The 18,490-nt window shown below is 45.6% G+C and overlaps 1 protein-coding gene across 1 annotated transcript in view; it reads right to left on the reverse strand.

Annotated features, from left to right (window-relative positions):
• ANKRD35 (ankyrin repeat domain 35) overlaps window positions 1–7,989 on the reverse strand; it is a 502,129-nt gene extending 494,140 nt beyond the window's left edge. The window contains exon 1 of the mRNA XM_069652800.1: window positions 7,823–7,989. Within this exon, the coding sequence (XP_069508901.1) occupies window positions 7,823–7,885 (63 nt within the window). The 5' untranslated portion in view covers window positions 7,886–7,989. The remainder of the gene's footprint in view (window positions 1–7,822) is intronic.
• Window positions 7,990–18,490: the final 10,501 nt, after the last annotated feature.

The raw sequence follows: 18,490 nt of genomic DNA on the forward strand, positions 1-18,490 counted from the left end.
CGCAGTGTCAATGTTTCTTAAAGAGGGATCCTATCAGAGCAAGCTCCTGAAACTTTGCCCCACCCCCCGGGAGATGCCTCACAAGAAGGCGCACAGACATCCTACATCATTTCAGGGTTTCCAGGGGGTGCCAGATGGCGATCTCCTTGGTACCCCCTGGCCTTCTGACCTTCACACTCCGGGGTCAAGGAGTGATTGATTGCTCAGCAGAAACCACTGTGGCCCTGAAATAAACATCTTTGTTTTTCACACACTGGGTGCCCTCGATCCCTCCCATTCACCGTTTCAATGTACGCCTGCAGGAGCCACAACGACAAACACTTCCTGGAGGGGCGGGGCCGCTTCGCTCGTTGGCATAAGGTGACTAAACATTCCCCACCACAGCACTTGCCGTGAATCATTATTGTGGGGGAGCTGTATTCCTGGGGGGGCAGAGAGAAAAGGAGAGAGCGGTTAAGCGAGAGAGAAATCTCTTCGTCTGAAGTGTGTAGGCGTGATGTTTACGTCTTCTATGTAACATTGTAGTTGTGCCTCTGTATATTTGGGAAGCAACCTTTTCTATGAAGTATGCGAGAAGGGATGTAGATGTCGGTGAAATACCGGCCTGCCGCTAGAAAGTGGTCGTCTAGCATCCCAGCACAATACATCGTCATTGTTTAACTCTGGGCTGTAGATACATATTACTTTTATATTTTACTGTGGATATGGACTGTGGGGTTCTGCTTCACGTGTCCACTTTATTAAGCGCAGTCACCTGGCTCCGCTCCTGAAAGAACACCCCCTGAATCTCAGTATGCTGGTCCGGCAGGGAGGCTGGGATCTTTGTCCAAGGCACCTGTCTAACCCAGTTACCGAGTGTAGCTCTCGCGAGGATAGCTCAGGGGCAACGTGCTCATCTTGGAAGCAAGACGACACGGAGCACCACGGGTCCGCGCTTAGAAACCTCTGGGCATTGAGCGCGTTATATCCCATCAGTAGAGCACATGTTCTACCATCCCATTGTTACACCAACATTTGTGATTCTGAGCAGATCATTTCACCCTGCGGGGCCCAATTTTTCTTAACATATCAAATTCCGATCGCCTACAAGTAATTCTGTTCACTTGCTCTATTAAAAAAAAAAAAAAAAAAAACATGCTGAATGCTTTTTCTGACCAATGAGAGGCACGGCTATCTAACCTTCGAACCAATGGGCTTCCCCATGATCTACTTGAGCCATCCTTTGATCTCCCCCCTCATTTTAGAAAGCAGCAGGTCACACCCTCGAGGCCAGGTGAGCACTCATTTACTTGGATGGCACAGCCCCATTTAGGGTCTCCCGGTGTTTTACCCCCACGTTGGGGGTTTTGAAGGGAAATTAGGTGTTCCACTGCTTCCCTGAACCAGTGGCTGCGCCATGCTATCCGCCTCCCATGCGAGCTGCGGTGGCATTCACACAGTCACACCCAGGGAATGGCTTCCTCTCGAGTGGAGTACCAAGGGCCGCCGGCCGGAGAGCTGGAGAACGGCAACGTGGCCACCGTCCATGCACCTAGGCGCCTCCTTTTCTGGACTCGGGCCTTCACAGCTTGACAGCCACACCCTCTGCGGGGTTACAGGAGCCAGCGGGGTCCCACCGAGGGTGCATGCACCGGTTTCAGGCTACACATGGTCTCAAGCACAGCGCGCATGCCACTTGCCAACAAGCAGTCAGCCGCCGCTTACAAGTAGCCTGGAGAGTGGTAAGGGGTGGCAGTGGACGTGATGGGTGGGGGTAGTGGAAGATATTGATCACACGATGAAACCGGATCATTTCAAACCCTCAATTGTTCCCTTAAGAGGGTCTTACATGTTGGCTATCTACCCTACCCCATCGGGCTAAACAGGTCATGGCTGAGAACGGAAAGGATATTTGATGTTCGAAAGTAAGGTCGCATGTGAACGCTTGGGCCTAGTTCGGGTTTTGGGAAGTTCCCTGGCCTGGGTCGACCTCATTTGACTAAGCGCCCATTTGCAAGGACTAAGCCCGGCTCACTCTGCTCGTTATTGACTCATGGGCGGTCCTTTCTTGGCTTAGCTTTGGGTAGTAGTATTCCTGCGAGTGGGGCAGCGGTGTAGAGGGAGGCACCGCAAATGGCAAATGAATCCACAAAGCAGCAGGATGTAATTAATGTGCGGGGAATCTGGCGAGTGCCCAGCGATCACTTGCTCTTATACAGCAGGGCGCGAAATGAAGATTCGAGGAGTGGGAGCCACAGTCACCCCCTAGATATGAGGCGCCACCAATTAAGCAGAAGCTACTACTGGGGAACCAGCAGCTAGTATCCAGCATGCCACAAACCCATACCACATGCAAACTATACTATTTCAGCAAAATCAAAAAATAGTCCATAGGCGTGCCTCTTTCAGAACGAACTCAGATCAATGACCTGTTCTTTGGGAAGGTACGCACTGGAGAGTTTGCAGCAACACTTACGCTCACGGCACCTTTCTCAGAAGGGAAAATCATTTGCATATCAGTCTTTGTCCCGCCCACATGGGCAGTCCAGCACAAAAATGCTATGGAAATTCCCCTCTGAACAAGAGTACCAACCACAACCCCAGACACGTGTTTCAGCCTTGTTTGGCCTCATCAGTGAGGTGGAGCTGTGCCTCTCTAAGCACAGTGAGCAAGGGGTCTACGTCTGGATGACCCTAGGAAACTTAGGGTAACTAAAGGCAAGTCCCTTCAAAAAAATCTAAAAATAGTCCGTAGGTGCGCCTCTGAGAACGAACACAGCTTTTTTAAATATTCTTTATGAGTCATTATGCCTTAAACCTCTCAAAGATGCCGCACCAATGCTTTTTACAGTCCCCTAAAGTCAGAGCTGATTTCACAAATGTATTTTTCTAGGGCACCAGCCGGACTGTGGAGTGTTAGTAGTAAAATAACTTTATTTCAGGGTATTGCCATAAAAGCACGATTAACAACAAACACAAAATTAACCCGTTAAAACACAATACAAATGTAAACGGAGTCAATTTGGGGTTTACAGAGTTTTACAAGACAGATGTCTTCCTCAAGGAGCAGGCCCTTTTCAAATAGTCTGTCTGGATTTGGAGCTCTGCACTTTTTGGGGTATTCAGAAAGAATTTTTCGTGCACCTTTAGTGCCATTTAAATTATACTTTTTATAAATGGGGTCAAGCCACTTCAGGCGCCAGCTCCTGTGAACAAGGCCGAGGAATAGAAAATGCATAAGATCTTCATTTCCTTTCCCACAGAGTGTCCGCAGGGTTGAATCCGCTCAGGCCCCTGGTGTGTCCAACTCCTGCACGGGGAAGTATCCCTAATCTCGCTTTTAGAAAGAAAGTACCTGCCACCTTATCTTGGATACATGATAGGTATTGTTCTTGGCCAAAAGAGTGTTTCAGCTCAAGCTATTTTGCTTTTATGCCTACCGAGCCAATCTCCAAAAATGTTATCCTAGAATACCAATACTTGACCGTTTGCTTCATGCAATCTTTCGTGATCATACAGTCTTGGTTATCAAGGGCAAAGCGTGGCGGAACACCACGTTTCCTACTTAAACTAAATATATAATTGACCCACGGAAGTGCTCTGACCGCCTCTTTTGCCAGCCCATCTAGAAGAGCTTCAGTGTGTAGGTTCTAAGGGCGGGTGAAGTGCACAGTTTACCATAGTATAATAAAGGGCGCAGCTTGGCATCAAAGACCACTGCAATCACCCCCTAGCTCTAATTTCAGCGGAAGAGATGGGGTGCACCTTGGGAGAGAGACACGTTCTTTCAGCATAGCCATTTCCATCTGCTCCATCCTCCCAAGATCAGCGTAACCCCAAATCTCTGCTCCATACAGGGCGGACGAATTAGAAGCTACTCCTCGGGAACGTGCCACAAACCCATAGCACATATAAACTATACCATATTAGCCATTATGCCTTCACCCTCTCGGAAATGCAGCCCCGAGGCCTTTTACACTTCCCTAAAGGCAGAGCTAACTTCACAAATGTATGTTTCCAAGGCAGCAGCCGGACAGCGGAGTTTAAAGTAGCCTCTTCTAGGCTGACGGTCAAAGCGGCGATTCTAGGTCCTAGCAAAGGTACCCTACACTCCCCGGCTCCAGGACATTTCAGCATAGAGAGTAATCCCCTCAGCATTGGGGGCTCACAGCTATAGCTGAAGACTACACATGGAGTACACCGCGATTATAAGCTGGACCCCGGCACAGCATGAAGAACGAACACGCGCGCGCGCGCGCAAACACACCCCGACCCCCACCCCCTTTAAATATGTATCACAAACTAACACTATGCAGCATTTCTTCTGTGTCAGATTGTGCATTAGTGCCTGTCAGCTATAAAGACTAACAAAAAACAGGACCACTGGAGTTTCCAATGGAAACAGTCTTGAGAAAAGAAAGGGGGACAGAGCACCAAATACCGGGACGTCCGTTCGCCCCATCTAGACACCGCAGTCTTTCAAGATTAGGCAAAATACTTGCAGGCAATGAAATAATTGAGCAGTTGGCCCCCAAGGCATCCTCCTGTGCCCCGCCCACTGTCTAATCTCGTTTATTCGCGAGATTTAAAATTACGCGATTCTTCATTATTGCATCAATTACGCAGCGCTGCAACAGGTTCCTGTCCTTGGGGCGAATTGTAAGGGACCTGTATACAAACTGTGTTCTGGGGTCCTTTTGGAAATAATGCGACTCTCCTTAAAAACATTTGCACATTAACAGGAATGTTTGGTGGGGAGTATTATTCTGGCCTCCGAGATTAAATACATCCAGGCCACCTGGTACCTGTGTGGTTCATGGCGTACATTACGTTTCTACTGATCAGCACAAGGCGGTGCTTTCTCCATGTTCTGTTTGTCATAACATTGCGTATATCCGCCGTTGACCTTTAATACCCTCCAAACGTGTTCACATCACCACACGGAGGAGTGGCAAAGGACGGCTGGGATCGTACAGTGAGATTGCGTTTTCATTTCCGCGTGCAGACAATTTCCCATCACGCCCATAAATAGCAGAAAGCTTACGCGGTGGCGTGATGGCCAGCCGAGCGGCTACACTCCCCCCGTGTACCTGAACACGTGTACAGAGAGGGCAACACACTAGGGTTAAGGCACGCACTGGGAAGTATTTGTCACAGCTTGGCAATGGGACAACGGGAGGCTGGGTATACCTGCAAGCAGTGAATTGGGGGGGAGGACCCCCCCTCCTGCTGCAACGTAAGGAGGGGCTAGGATAGTACATTCCTGCCCCTTACCATCCCCATCTCTCTCTGACACACACAGTAATTGGAACTGCAGAAATAATTCCTCCCTTCCAGCCAGGAGCTCTCATGTTGCTTTGTTTACTGTTCCTGCAGATGCTCGAGTCACCATTCACAGGAAAGAAATTGAAATTAACATCACATGTTTACTCTCCACCCTGCACCACCCTCCCTTTGAAGCTTTGAGGACAAATAGCCTGGTAGCCCAGACTGTCAAAATAAGACGACCCCAATCCAAACTGCCCTTGCCTCCTGCTTCCAACGAGTAACTAAACATCCTGACTGGAGAAAGGAAAGTGTCCCCAGGCCCTCTTACTTAGCGAATGTAGATGCTTATTCCACCTTCTGTTTTACGATTATTCATGCCCCCAATGTGCCTCAAAGGCCTGAAAGTGTACAGTGTTTAATAACACTGTTTTAGAGGCTATTGTTCTTTTGGGGCTTTTGTGTTGTAGACCGGCCATTGGCTCTCGTTGTACCTCGTCGTCACCCAAGTCTTCGGCTGAGACCCTTGTGCATTCAATACACCGCCGCTCCAAGGACAGCTCCGGTCCGTGGGCGGGGAGCAGACCGATCCGAGATGGTCGCTGCGGGCAGGACTTGGATGCCAGAGAGTGAAGAACTAGGAACCATTTCTTAAAGTAACGATAGACTACGCTGCTTTCCGCAAGGGATAAAAAGCTCCAAAGCTCGTAACCAATTCGCGGGTAACCCAAGTAATGTATTAGAAGGGGGGACCGTGGGATATGCGCAAGCATTTGCCCCATGGTTATTTTGGGGCACTGCACAAGCCAGTGACCTGGCCTGCTCATGGCGCGTCCCTTTTCCTGGTTATAAAAATTAGTGCAGGGAAGGTTCGGGAACAAGCGACTGTTCGGGTATAGCGTTCATCCCCGCCCTCCCATCGCCTTTTTTAGTTTGGCTGTGGGTCCTGGTTGTTCCATTTTTGATTCCCCCATTTTTATAATTTTTCAGGTCTGGGCGGGGTGATGGGTGGTTGATTTAGCGGGGGGATGGTAGTGTTGTGTGAACGACTGAGGTATTAGCACAGGACAATGTGTTATGTTACAAGGTTCATAGTTGCTGATGTGGCAGGTCAGCCTGGCAGCAGGTCATAGAATAGGTTGGAGGAAGATTGTTTTAGAGGGGAGCATGGGGGAGGCAGTAGGGGGTAACGGTGTTCCCGGGGAGGTGGCCCTTTGGACGAAGGTTGGGGGAAGCAAAAAGGGGTACGAGGACAGTAAAGGAGGGGGGTGGTGCTGTTCGCACGAACTGGCTACCCTCCCCGGGGGTACAAAGAGGGGGAAGAGGTATTGAAGGAGGGGCATGGCCTCGGGGAGAAGATGGGAGAAAGTGGGAATGAAGGCCGAGAGGAATTGAGGGGCAGGGGAGGGAGCAAGGGACAGGAAGTGATGAATTGTACATTGTTTCATTATTTTGGCGATTGTTAAATGATCTGTGTCTGTGAGGCCAGGGAGCCAGGTTAGCATGTTGTTGTAAGATGCAGCCTGTCACGTTAAAGCGACCTTTTCCACTTTGAGCGAGCCTGGGGTTTTTTGTGCAGTAAGCCCAAATGCGCATGTGGCTGTGAAAGGGCTGAGTGAGTGCCCATGGGTCACTCGCTTGACGGTGGGTCGGTTAAAGATGTCACCACCATGTCCAGAGACTTTGATAAAGTCGTGTATTTTCTCTGCTGCAGTCTTTCGACATTTCTGGCCCACTCTCCATCTCTCAACCTGTCGCCTCCTTTTTCACTGCAGTCCCCCTCGCCCCCCCCCACCTGTACTTGCCCTCATTTCCCGACCCTTACTTAATCCTCCTACCTTCCTCTTTCTTTCCGTTCTTTAACCTTTCCTTTTTTCCTGCACCCTCTTTTTGCCCCAAACCCCATCCAGAGTTAAAGACCCGTCTTTTTCTCGTGGTCTTCACGCCCCCTGTCCCCTTTCTTCCCTTATGCGCCCAAGCAGTGTCCCCGTCTTTTGCTCCTTTCTCGAGCCCCTTTCACTCTTTCCTCCTGACTAATCCTAATTCTGGAAAGAGTGATGCACACTGCTCATAAACGGCTCATAAACCCAAATAAGGGAACCCAAGGCCGCGTGGCAGGGTCCCAGGACTGCAAAGTACACAAGACATGAAGAAAGTGACTGTTCACAGCTCACAGTGTGCTCAGAAATGTACACAGACCAGACGGCAGAGATCTGGCACACACACACACGCACCTTTTGCCCATGCTGGTGGCGCTATGTCGCTGTGCTGTCTCCCCATCCACACTGAATGAGTGTGTGAGTGCGCTTTCAGGACCTGTATGCGTTTCATTTAAAGTGTTCTCTGCGCTCTGACAGACGGCTGCAGGTTGAGCGAGTCCCTGACGCTTACTTTCTTCCTCTCTCTTTACTCACAATGAGGGACCGGTTGTCTACTCCTGTTCCAAGGCTGATAAACACCCCCCCCCCCCCAAACCCTCCCCACCTTGAGTGTTTCTCAAAACCAGTGCATGTCACAATCCTAGTCGCTCATTCTTTGTGTCCATAGCCCCCGGGCAGTCTCCCGGACCCTCTCTTACCTCAGACAGCCGGAGGCTGGCCCTGGGTCCCGTCTTCGGGAACAGCGACTGCCACCTCTTCATAGCGAGCCTTGAGCCCCTGGGGGTGAGGGGCACCCCGCAGGTCGGGCAAAGGGGCTCAGTAACAGTGTCTCTCTCCCCTGCACTTCCCTAGCGACCGGATTCCATCCGCGTGCAGCAAAAGTGAAAGGCGGAGAAGCACTGCAGAGAGGTTAACCCTTTGAGGCCCGCGGGAACAAACACTGAAATGCATGCGTCTGACAGGCAGGACAAAAATACCGCACCTCGCGTGTAATTTAAGGAGCCTCTGACCAACAGCCGTGTGATGTTTGGTGGGGGCAGATGGGGCAGTTCGTCGTATGTTTGGGGTGGTGCTGTGTGCAAGTGTTATACGGGTGGCCAATTTATGGCGTTAGGTGGGCAATGGGCTGGTAGTAGTGTAAATCGATGGTGTGGTTGGGCGAGTGTGCCAGTTTGAGGCGTGGGGGTCTATGCTGTGGTTGTGAATAGTGGTGGCTGGTGGCAATGGTGCAGTTGGGCATGATGTAGTCATCGAGTGGACGGGGTGAAGGTTCAAGCAAGAGTAGTGGTTTATTGCATGTTTGTGTGGTGAGTTTGAAGGGTTAATTGCTGTGGGACGATGTGGGTTGTAGGGTTGTTTGTGGCCAGTGTAGCGAGTTCTGGAAATGGTTTAGGTGATGGAGGTGTGCGTGGGAGAAGGTATCATGGGCTGGTACATGGTAATTATGGCGGGCGCAGTACTTGGTGGTAAGGGTTGTGGGGTAGCTGACAGTGGTGCGGGTGATTGTGTTATGCCTAGATCACATGGTGGCGATAGTGTGGTGCTTAAATTGTCAGCTTGACTATCCAGAAGACTTACCATCTAATGGCACTAGACCCAACTTTTTGATCTTGGGCACATATTCTCCTGTGCAACTTCTCTTACCCACCACAAATTGGGAGTGCGTAGTATCAGGCTCACCCAGCTGTATGAAACCAGGATTGAGCGAAAGGCCAAAAAGGCCAAGAATCACCACTCAAACAGTCACAAAAACGGCACAGGAAAAGTACAGAAGCCCCTATGTCAACGTCTTGGTTTGTTTTTTTGGTCATGTGTAGATGTAGCACCATGTTTGCCAATAAACTGTCTGTAATGTAATAACCAAAGATGCATGAGCTGTAATGACTAATCTGTTTGTAGCAATCATAATGTGCCAACGACTGCTACCAATCCTGTACCCCCTGTAACTAAGTTCCTGCAAGTAACAGCGCCACAATGCCCCTGGGCTGTCTGCGCGTTATATAAATTATAAATAAATAAATGTATTGTATATCTTTTTGAGGTTATTTAATAATACAAGAGGTTGCAATTGGCAAAAAGTGCATGCAGACTGTGGAGGCAGACAGCAAGGCTGGGAGTGCAGCTTGCGTCTGAACATTCACTCATGCACCCAGCAAAATATACATCAGCTAAGAACAGCACACACACGCCTCTCACCTCCAGTAAAGTGAAAGACTAATGCCCTCCCTTAGCAGCAGCATAGATATGAAAAACTGCTGGCAGTACATGGACTGCCTAGCCCGTAGCTCGGAAAGAAGACAACCCATCAGTACGACAGTAGTGGGAAGATAAACACATGTAGTGGGGAACATGTAGATGGCATTGTCCTACATCTCACATAACCCTCTAGTGGTTGTCCAAGTCCCAAAAAAATCAGGCCTGGGGAGAGGTGTGGGCATTCATTGGTGAGATCAATACACAAAGCACATTTTCTTTCTGTGGGAGCCCTTTCTGATACATCAGAAAAACACATTCACACCATTTCAAACTTACGTGCTGTGAGGAGCCAGGAATGAGAGACAGACACAGCAGACTCAGGAAGATGGATGTCAACTTTCATTAAACAATAAAGAGCTTGGAAAATGCCTCACTATTCCTAAACTAAGAGGTATTTCCCTACCTCAACCAAAACTAAGTGACTGTCAAGAGTCAAGATGTCCACAGTAAACATTTTGTGTGTTGAAAATCCTACCCTAGCCCCAGGGGTCAAGTCCTAAAAATTAAAGTGTGTGGACTCCTCAACAAACGCAGTGGGATGTGACATTGCCATAAATTAGCATACCAAGGTGAAATATGTACATTTCATTAAATGTGCATTCATTAATTGCATAACCACCCAAATCTCACAGGACGTGATGGCATCTGTCTTTCATAAAATCAACATTCACACAAAACCAGGACAGGATATTTCCTTCTAACAGTGTTTTTGAAAACGTTAAACGGGGTGCATGTTTTAAACTCCAAACACCAATACAAATGTTTTTCCTGGAACTTGCACTACGGAAATGGGACATTTCACCTTTAGTAGTTTGTTATTTTTCATCAGGTTATGTAGTCTAGTGGAGAAGTGCCTGGCCTCCAAACCCGATGACTGCGGTATTCAAAGAGGACGTTCAATGTTTCCTATTTTAGCTGGGAAAAAAAAGTGGGTGGAATCCGTCCACCCGCGTGTACCCTCGACTTCCGCCTTGCCTAGCCCTCACATTCTAAAATGAACTCTTAAGATGTGAAGGGTATTGTCTTTGCCTCAGAAAGTGCACAAATGTTCCGGTTCAACAAAAAGGTATAACTCCTGCAAAAGTTCCAAACAGATGATGTCCACAGTTCCAAAGGAAATTACTCCCTTACCCAGGATTCTGTCCACTAAAACAAAAGTTCAAAGAATCACCAAGTTTTTGACAGAGTCATGGTTCACCGCTACTGCACTGCAGTCAAGCATTGGTCTATATGGAAACATTTGTGTTGTGCTCGCCCATTCCAACATTGCTGAACGTGTATGCCTCGTACGCACGTTTGCGTTGTGATGCCACAGATCCCAAACTCTGGAAGCCGTCTCAACACTATATGATGTCTCCCAGGCTAGTGGACCTTGCGTTGCAATGTCGCTCTTCTTTGCAGAATGCTAGTTTTCCTTCGGTAAACCCTGTATTGATTCCTGCTGTTTCCTCATCGATTCCCCTCTCGTTTGAATCCTTGCACCCTTTTCCCTATGTTGCTCCTCTTCTTGTGTGAACTCCAGAGATCCTCTACTCCATCTTCTGGAATTCATCACTTGCCACACTCCAAGGACCTCCTCCTGTTGCTGATAATGTGCAGCTTTTTGCCCCCATCAGAGTTTTCCCGCTGATTTGGCTATGCATTCCCTGGGTAGAGTCTTTACGGTTTATTACACGGAACACGCCAGCCAGGGAACTCCTTCCCCTACACTGAATGTGGCGCACAATAAAACGCTTTTTATTTTTAGTATACTACGGATTCTTTTTGAGTAGGCCTCCAACCTGTGTCACATCCACCTTCAACCTGTGTCACAATGGACTAGGAACCAGCCTGTTGTGTGTTAATAAGATATTTGATTAATTTATTATTCAATGTAAAGGAGGATAATCAAAATACAACAGCCACCAAAATTGTGGCAACACAAATGCAATATCTCATCTAGAGCTGCCAGGTTGAAATAGACTGTTACTCTCGCTTTTGTTTTAATGACAAAACAGGAAAATAACAATTCCACACAAAGTGATAGCACCTACAGTTAAGCACTCCCCCCTGCAACACTGCCCCCAAACATCAATTGGACTTGGTTCCTTTGAATGGAATGCAAGGAGTAGAAATATAGGTGTGAAATCGGTTTTGGGGTGAAGCCCACCACCATAATATGGGAAGCCAGCAAAGAAAGGGAAAATCCGTTTTTGGAGCAAAATGGAAGATTGTTTTTTTATTATTTCTCACAACCGCTAGGGGACAGAATAGAAGAACATTCGTACTGCTTACACTTGAGGGACAGGCAACGTTTTAGAGAATACTAATCAGCACACCAGGGAAAATAGAAATAAAGTAGGAAAATTAGTTTTTGGGAGAAAGCAAATGCAAAGGGGAAAACACAGTGGCAAATGGAAATTCGTTTACACCGAGGCTTTCAATGGCAGTTAGGCTCTGGAAAAGGAGGTTAGCTCTCAAAAAAATCACATTGGTTTTGATTCAGGCTGACAGATTCAAAGAGGAATGACATTGACAAATGAAAATTCGCTTAGCAGGGCATAATTTAAACAGGGACAAATTCATTTTTCAGCTCACAGGGGGAATGATTCTTTTGGGCAACACTTTAATGACTAGAACAATTAACAAAAACACTGGGAAAAAGATTGTTCTTTTCGAACTCCACTAATCCTGTTCCTGTGAAATTCAATAGGGGAATTCATTGATTTACTTATGAAAATACTAAGGATTTACAGAGACAAATGAGGGGTTTTTCACTGGGGATACACAGGCAAACGAGAATTCTTCTATGGGGAGATGACTGAACTACACTGGCAATTTGGGTTTTCAATAGGGAAATATTGGATGCACTGCTACAAAAATGAAGGGCTTATGCAATTTAGGGCTGGGGATATTACTACTTACATAGCAAGCCTTTAAGTTAAAGGAAAGCCAGCTGCATCTCAAGACACTCTGGAAAGATAGGCAGGGAGTCTGGTCACTCGACTCTCAAAGATGGTAAATTTCAGCAGCCTTTTCCTCTGTCCTCCTTTTCCTGTCTCCCTCACTTTTGTGTGTCTGAGTCTTAGTAAAGGCCCCCTTATATAGCATAAATTACATCACTAATTTTACAATCTAGAGGAAGTACCCCGCAATAATCCCTGCCGCTAGTTTTTGATAGTTACCCCCCCCCCCCAGTCAGGATTGTTTTAGGGTTTGGGAGAACCATCTGTCTTTTTCCTTTTGTCATCATCCTTTGTTCTCCTTACAACATTTTGACAAAAACTAGTTATGTATCACAACTTCATAACTGTACTAGCAACTGCCAAATGAAACATGTATTCTGTTTTAGCCGATCATGGGGAATTAAATAAACCTACTGCCAAATTCATACGATGTAGCATGGCCATGTGTCACATTTTTGTTGTTTTCATAATATGTACAACAGTTATGAATATGTAAATTATCAAGCATATTCATGATTTCATTTTCCACCTTTTCACCCACTCTCACATTTGTAACATGTTCAGATCAGCCGGAAACCTAGTCTTAAAGGCCATTACAGTTCCCAGAGTCACAGGTAGATGCATTTTATTCCCCCAAAACCGCCTGGAAATTGCATGAAAAATGGCATACAAATGAAATTAATCCACAGTCTGATTGCTGTGCAAAATGCCTAAAATGGAACAGTCTTTTAAATTAATGACAAGTGTTTCTGTCAGCAAATGGGAATGCTGCTTCATCCCCTCACAGCCATCTGTTCCCATAGGTCAGCTTGTGACCAGAGATTCTATGTGTCTCTTTGAAGTTAGTGTGCTCTTTGGAGTGAGTGCAACAAGGACTTACACCTTTTAGTCATGCTTCAGCCAAGGATGGCCTTCTCTTGAAGTCCCTGCTTTCCTGCCAGTGGGTCTGTAGAATAGTGAATTTTGACGCCTTCGCCAGCATCAAATTTTACTGCGGGGTTATTAGATTGGAGGTGTGACATCCAGCTGGAGTGGGGCTTTTAATTGTGAAGCCAGAACAGGTTTTTCCTGAAGTAAGTGGCTCTTCAACTGTCACTGGAGTTTTGTGGGTGAACCATAATATACATTGCTTTGGTCAGCCCACACATCCTGTTCTGCTTTCCTGACATTGTTCTGTGAGCAGTGATACCTTTTTCCATTATGGCTTTTTAAAGCCGTATTTATTTGCAAACACATGTGCAGGCTGTTTTTCCTTCCAATGTTTAAAATCCTGTTTTCCATGTCACGGGATTCTTTGATTCCTCCTCCTTTTGTGAATTAAATTGCTGCTTGTCCATTGGTAATGATAGGTAGACCCCTTTACCCATGGTTCTTTAACTTTACATGAACTACAAAAGAAAAAGCCAGGCTGTTTTTGCTGCAGTGTTTAAATTCCTGCCATTCATGTGACAGGAACTTTGGGGCCTTTAAATGCACCCGACAGAGCCAAGTATCCAGTTCCATCTCCTGGGTCACGGTGGCTGCCCAGGGGTCAGGTCACCACAAGCAACTCCCCAATCTACCTGCTAAACACAATGCAAGGCATGATATTGATAGATTGCCACACCTACGAGAAAAATAATAAATTGATCAGTTGCAGGAGTTGGTAAATACTGTCCAGGAACTGCAATGAATCCTACGGATCCCTCAGTAAACGGCTGCCTCAAGTCTCCTCCCAGGTGGCCAGGAAAAGGCAGACTCTTCCTGATCCTGACCTTGGGGGTGGTGTTCTGCGCGACGATCACCTGGAAGGAAAAAAAGGCCTAGGGAAGCCAGAGGAATCAGTGGGGTGAGACAGTATTTACCTGCCTCTAGAAGACATTTCACAAATGCCAAAGCATATAGTGGCTTGTTGTCATAATCATTTGTATATTCCACAAGTTGAACACCTTACTGTGGATGAACCTAGTCCACAACTCGTTGGCATAAACAGAAATAAAAACCCTTCCCAAACCAGAAGAAATCGTACAACTAAAGTCCTCACTAACTCCCAAAAGTATAGTGAAAGGAAGTGTGTGAATAATACCAGTCTAAATTGTAAAGAACTCTATTCCTCTTATCAATCAGCCCAATGACTAACCCTTATGACACTTCTTTAGAAAATGTCATGAATAACAGTAAAACGAACTTTGTTACTAGGGACTTCAAGTCCCATAATTCCCCCAAGTACTTGGAAGAGGAACAGGGCTGAAGAGGAACAATGCAGGAGTGGTCAATTAATTAATGTAAATGACTGACACCTGAGCGAGATTGGAGAGGCTTAAAAGGTCCCAGACAATGGAGTGAAGAGAAGCAGAGGTAGAAGTAGAGCAGGAAGGAGAGAAGTGTAAGCAGAAGGAGCAGTGCAGACCATGTATGCAGCCAAGGTTGGGACTGGAGAAGGAAGACACCAAGGCCGTTGAGAAGCCAAGGACTGTGGCTGGTCTGGAGAGTATCTATGTCTCCAGATGCAGAGGTCGTGCAGCGGGAAGCATGCAGAGGGAACACTGGTGTGGGAGCGCAGCCCAAAGTGAAAGCAGCAAAGGAATCTTTCCCTCTCGAGAGGTCTCCGGTGGCTGGCGTGCACCAGAACTCTCAGGAGCCAGGAAGGTTCCACCAACGAATGGCATGGGGGCATAGGCGGAGCAAGAGAGACGGGTTGTAGATAGCCACAGCAGCAGAAGACCTGCAACTACAAAGAGTATCGGAAGTGTGCAACCTACGCAGTGAGTTCACAGCATGAAAGTGACTTGGAGAGGCTCTGAGACTGCTTGTGTGTTCCAGGCAGGCAGTTTCGCTCACGTGTGAGTGAAAGAAGTGGTAATAATACTTTTGAATACCGAACTATCAAAAGCAGTAAAAGTGGCATTTTAAGAAACAAAGTGACTATACAATTAACCATGTGAGTTTATGGAAGGTCCAACAACCCGGTGAGGCAACATTGTTAAAAGCTAATGCCTACAACCATTACCCAATCTTCTAGAATCTAAAACCTAAGCAATCTAAGTCCAACAGATAATACAAAAGGTGAAAGGGAGTAATGGAAGACCCAAGAGTTGTGAAGTTTGTTATTCATGTTTAATGAACTCTATAACAGCTAATATAAACACACATGGCCAAAGCCAAGAAAGACGCAGCATAAACCTGTATCCTTGTCAATATGTGGTTATTAGTGCAGTGGGGGAAACAAAAGTGGCAAAGAGGCTGCCCTTCTGAGGGGAGAGGAGCATCATTTGCAGAGGACTCTCACAGAGCACAAAGGTGAATCTCCTTTCCTTGAAATGTTGATAAGTCACTGCTGCTAAAATAAAAACATTATTCAAGTTCAAGGTTACAACTGAAGCACGTTGTGTTTGTGAAGAGCTGTTCGAGCAGGGGAATATACCCGGATGGCAAACCTTTGGATTAATAGGCCTGGCACGGGAGTAGACCAGGTACCAGTTGATGAAGGGCTGACCAGTGGTTCTGACAAGCATCGTCATCTCATTTATGGTGCTAAAGAAGAATTGTATAATCCTGCTGTGGAGGGGCTACATTTCCTTAAAAGCATTCAGTTGTGGCCAAACATCCCGACTAAGATAATTTTTGTTCCTTCTGGAGAAGATAACTGAGGTTTCATTCTTACGCAAAGAAGAGAAAGCACATTCTATTTTGATATATCCTTGAAGTGTTGGAACTTTCTGTTGTCCAATGGAAGTTCCAAAGAACTGATAGAACTTTGTTACCAACTAGGACCTTCTTATTTTCTTTGGAACCGTGAAGCGAGAATTCTGGTTGAATCTGGGGAAGGGGAATTCACCCAGATCATAAGCCAGGACTGTGGTCATATTACAGGTTCAGTTGCGATATTATTTTGTTGTGTTGAATTGCATGCATTTCCATATTGATGTGTTGAATGTATAAGTGTGAGGGACAGATAGCCTCTGTTAGAGTGTTTGTTAGTTACCTTAGGCAGGGAAATCCTTGTTAGGGTAGGGACAGTGAGGCATTTATCCACCCTTTTTGATTTAATAAAATGGGGAATTTTGAAAACTCTTTACACAATTGTCTGCCTCACATTTCCGAGGCCTCAAATATGGTGTCCGGGTGCGATGTAACTAAGTTGACACAAACTACAAATCCACCAGAGTATAAGATTTCCTTATGAAATGAATAATACAACCTACAGGGGCAGAGGAGTTTGTTTTACATGTTATACCACGTGATGCCATCTTAAAAAAAAAATAGAATAGTAAACAAACCAGCCTTCCCCCTTGATCAGCAAAAAATGTTTTTCTGCCACAGGCCATTATCAAATATTAAAAGGGTGCCAGAGTATAATATAAAATATTATAGTAAACTCACTGACACATGTGTGCAGACCTTGAATTTCCTTTACTGCCTCACCAATTTTTTCTGGCGATGTTAAAAAATGAAGTAGGAGAAACTGATGTCGAAGCATCCATATAAGTAGACGTAAGATCTTAGTCAGAAAACAGTGAGGAATACCTTACCCCTCCTGGCGATTCGGAAGTGAATTCTACCAGACAAGTAGAGGTACAATCAGAACGAGTTACAATGGCTACGTTAGATGCCCTTTTAACAAAATTGACAGAACGTCAGATACAGGCTGAAACTAGGTTTCAGGAAGGGCTCGACAGAATAGCACTATCCTCTCAGAGACCACTGATTCCATAAGGAATATTGTAACCCTACACAGAAGGGGAGGACTTGGGGAATCGTTTTCTAAATTTTGAATGATTGGTATTTCAGTTAAACTGGAGCCCAGAGTTAAAGACCTGTTATTTGTCTACTCTTCTAAAAGGAGAACTTCAGAACTCCTATCATCGCCTGAATCCAGAGGGTATAACTCCCTTTGCGGAAATTAAAGAAGTGATATTAAAGAAGGTGGGTCAGACAGACATTTTTTATAAACAGAAGCTTAGTAATATTAAACTAAATTCAGATGAAAGTCCCATATAATTGGCTGCTAGAATCCAATATACACTGTCTTTATGGCTGGGGGGAAGGAAAACGCTAGAAGACGTGTACCTACAGGACAATTTATAAATTCTGTACCTCCTTAACTACAGAAAGCCATATTACCGCTTAACAAACTAACTTAGCCCTTGTGGTTGAAACTGCCCAACATGTTTAAGAAGCTAACAGACATATAAAAAGTTTACACAAAAATGAAGAGGTCAAGAGAGAACCAAAAACTGTTAATCATTCTTTTCAGGCAGTAGCCAAACCCAAAAGTCATGGGAAATTTTCCAGACCAATAATGAAGGATATTATATGTGTTCTGAAGGGTCGGAAATGTGAGGAGGACAACTTTGTGAAGATTTCTCAATAGATGCCATTTTATTATGAGATAATGTTGGATGAATGCCTCACTATCCCTACTCTGACAAGGATTTCCCTGCCTGAAATAAACTAAACGAAACACTCACAAAGGATACCTGTCCCTCACATTTATACATACAGAAAATACACAAAGAAATGTATAGCAATTCTCAACAAATAATTATTGAATTTGTAATGTCACCACAGTCCGTCTTTGCAACTTGGGTGAATTCCCTTTACCCAACTGTAAAGGTGATTCTGTTTCACAGTTCAAGAAAAGAAAACAAGGAAATCCCGATTTGCAATAATGTTCAACCACAGTTTCTTTCCACTTCAATTCGGCAATATAAAGTTTCACCTCAGTTTGGAGACAGTTCCACTTTTGTCAACAAAAAGTTCCAACTCAAAAAATAGATGGTTCCTTTCCTTCTTCAAACAATTCTTTAGTTCATCAATAGCAAAAATAAATGTCTTGGTCAGGATGCTTTTTGCCATAAATGTCTTAAGTATCACTTTCAACATAAATTATATTAATCAGTACCCCTTTAAAGCACTTTTTCAAAATCCACCTGGTTTACTCTCACACCAGGCTCCCTTCTTCAACAGTTTGCAGTTCAGGTGTACTCCCCTCCCAAACAGCAATTTATTTATATTAGGTTTTATTAATGTTGTTTCTGTTGTTTAGTAGGGGTTTATTTCCCCTTATGTATTTACATGAGAATAGAAGGTTCATAAACCTATGTTTCCCTCTTCATTTGGAGTGCAACTTTCATGATGAAGACGTTACTTAAATAGCATACACACGTCGAAACCGGTTGAGAA

This window comes from Ambystoma mexicanum, chromosome 1p (assembly GCF_040938575.1).
Source record: "Ambystoma mexicanum isolate Mex_15411 chromosome 1p, UKY_AmexF1_1, whole genome shotgun sequence".
In the NCBI taxonomy this organism is placed as follows: domain Eukaryota; kingdom Metazoa; phylum Chordata; class Amphibia; order Caudata; family Ambystomatidae; genus Ambystoma; species Ambystoma mexicanum.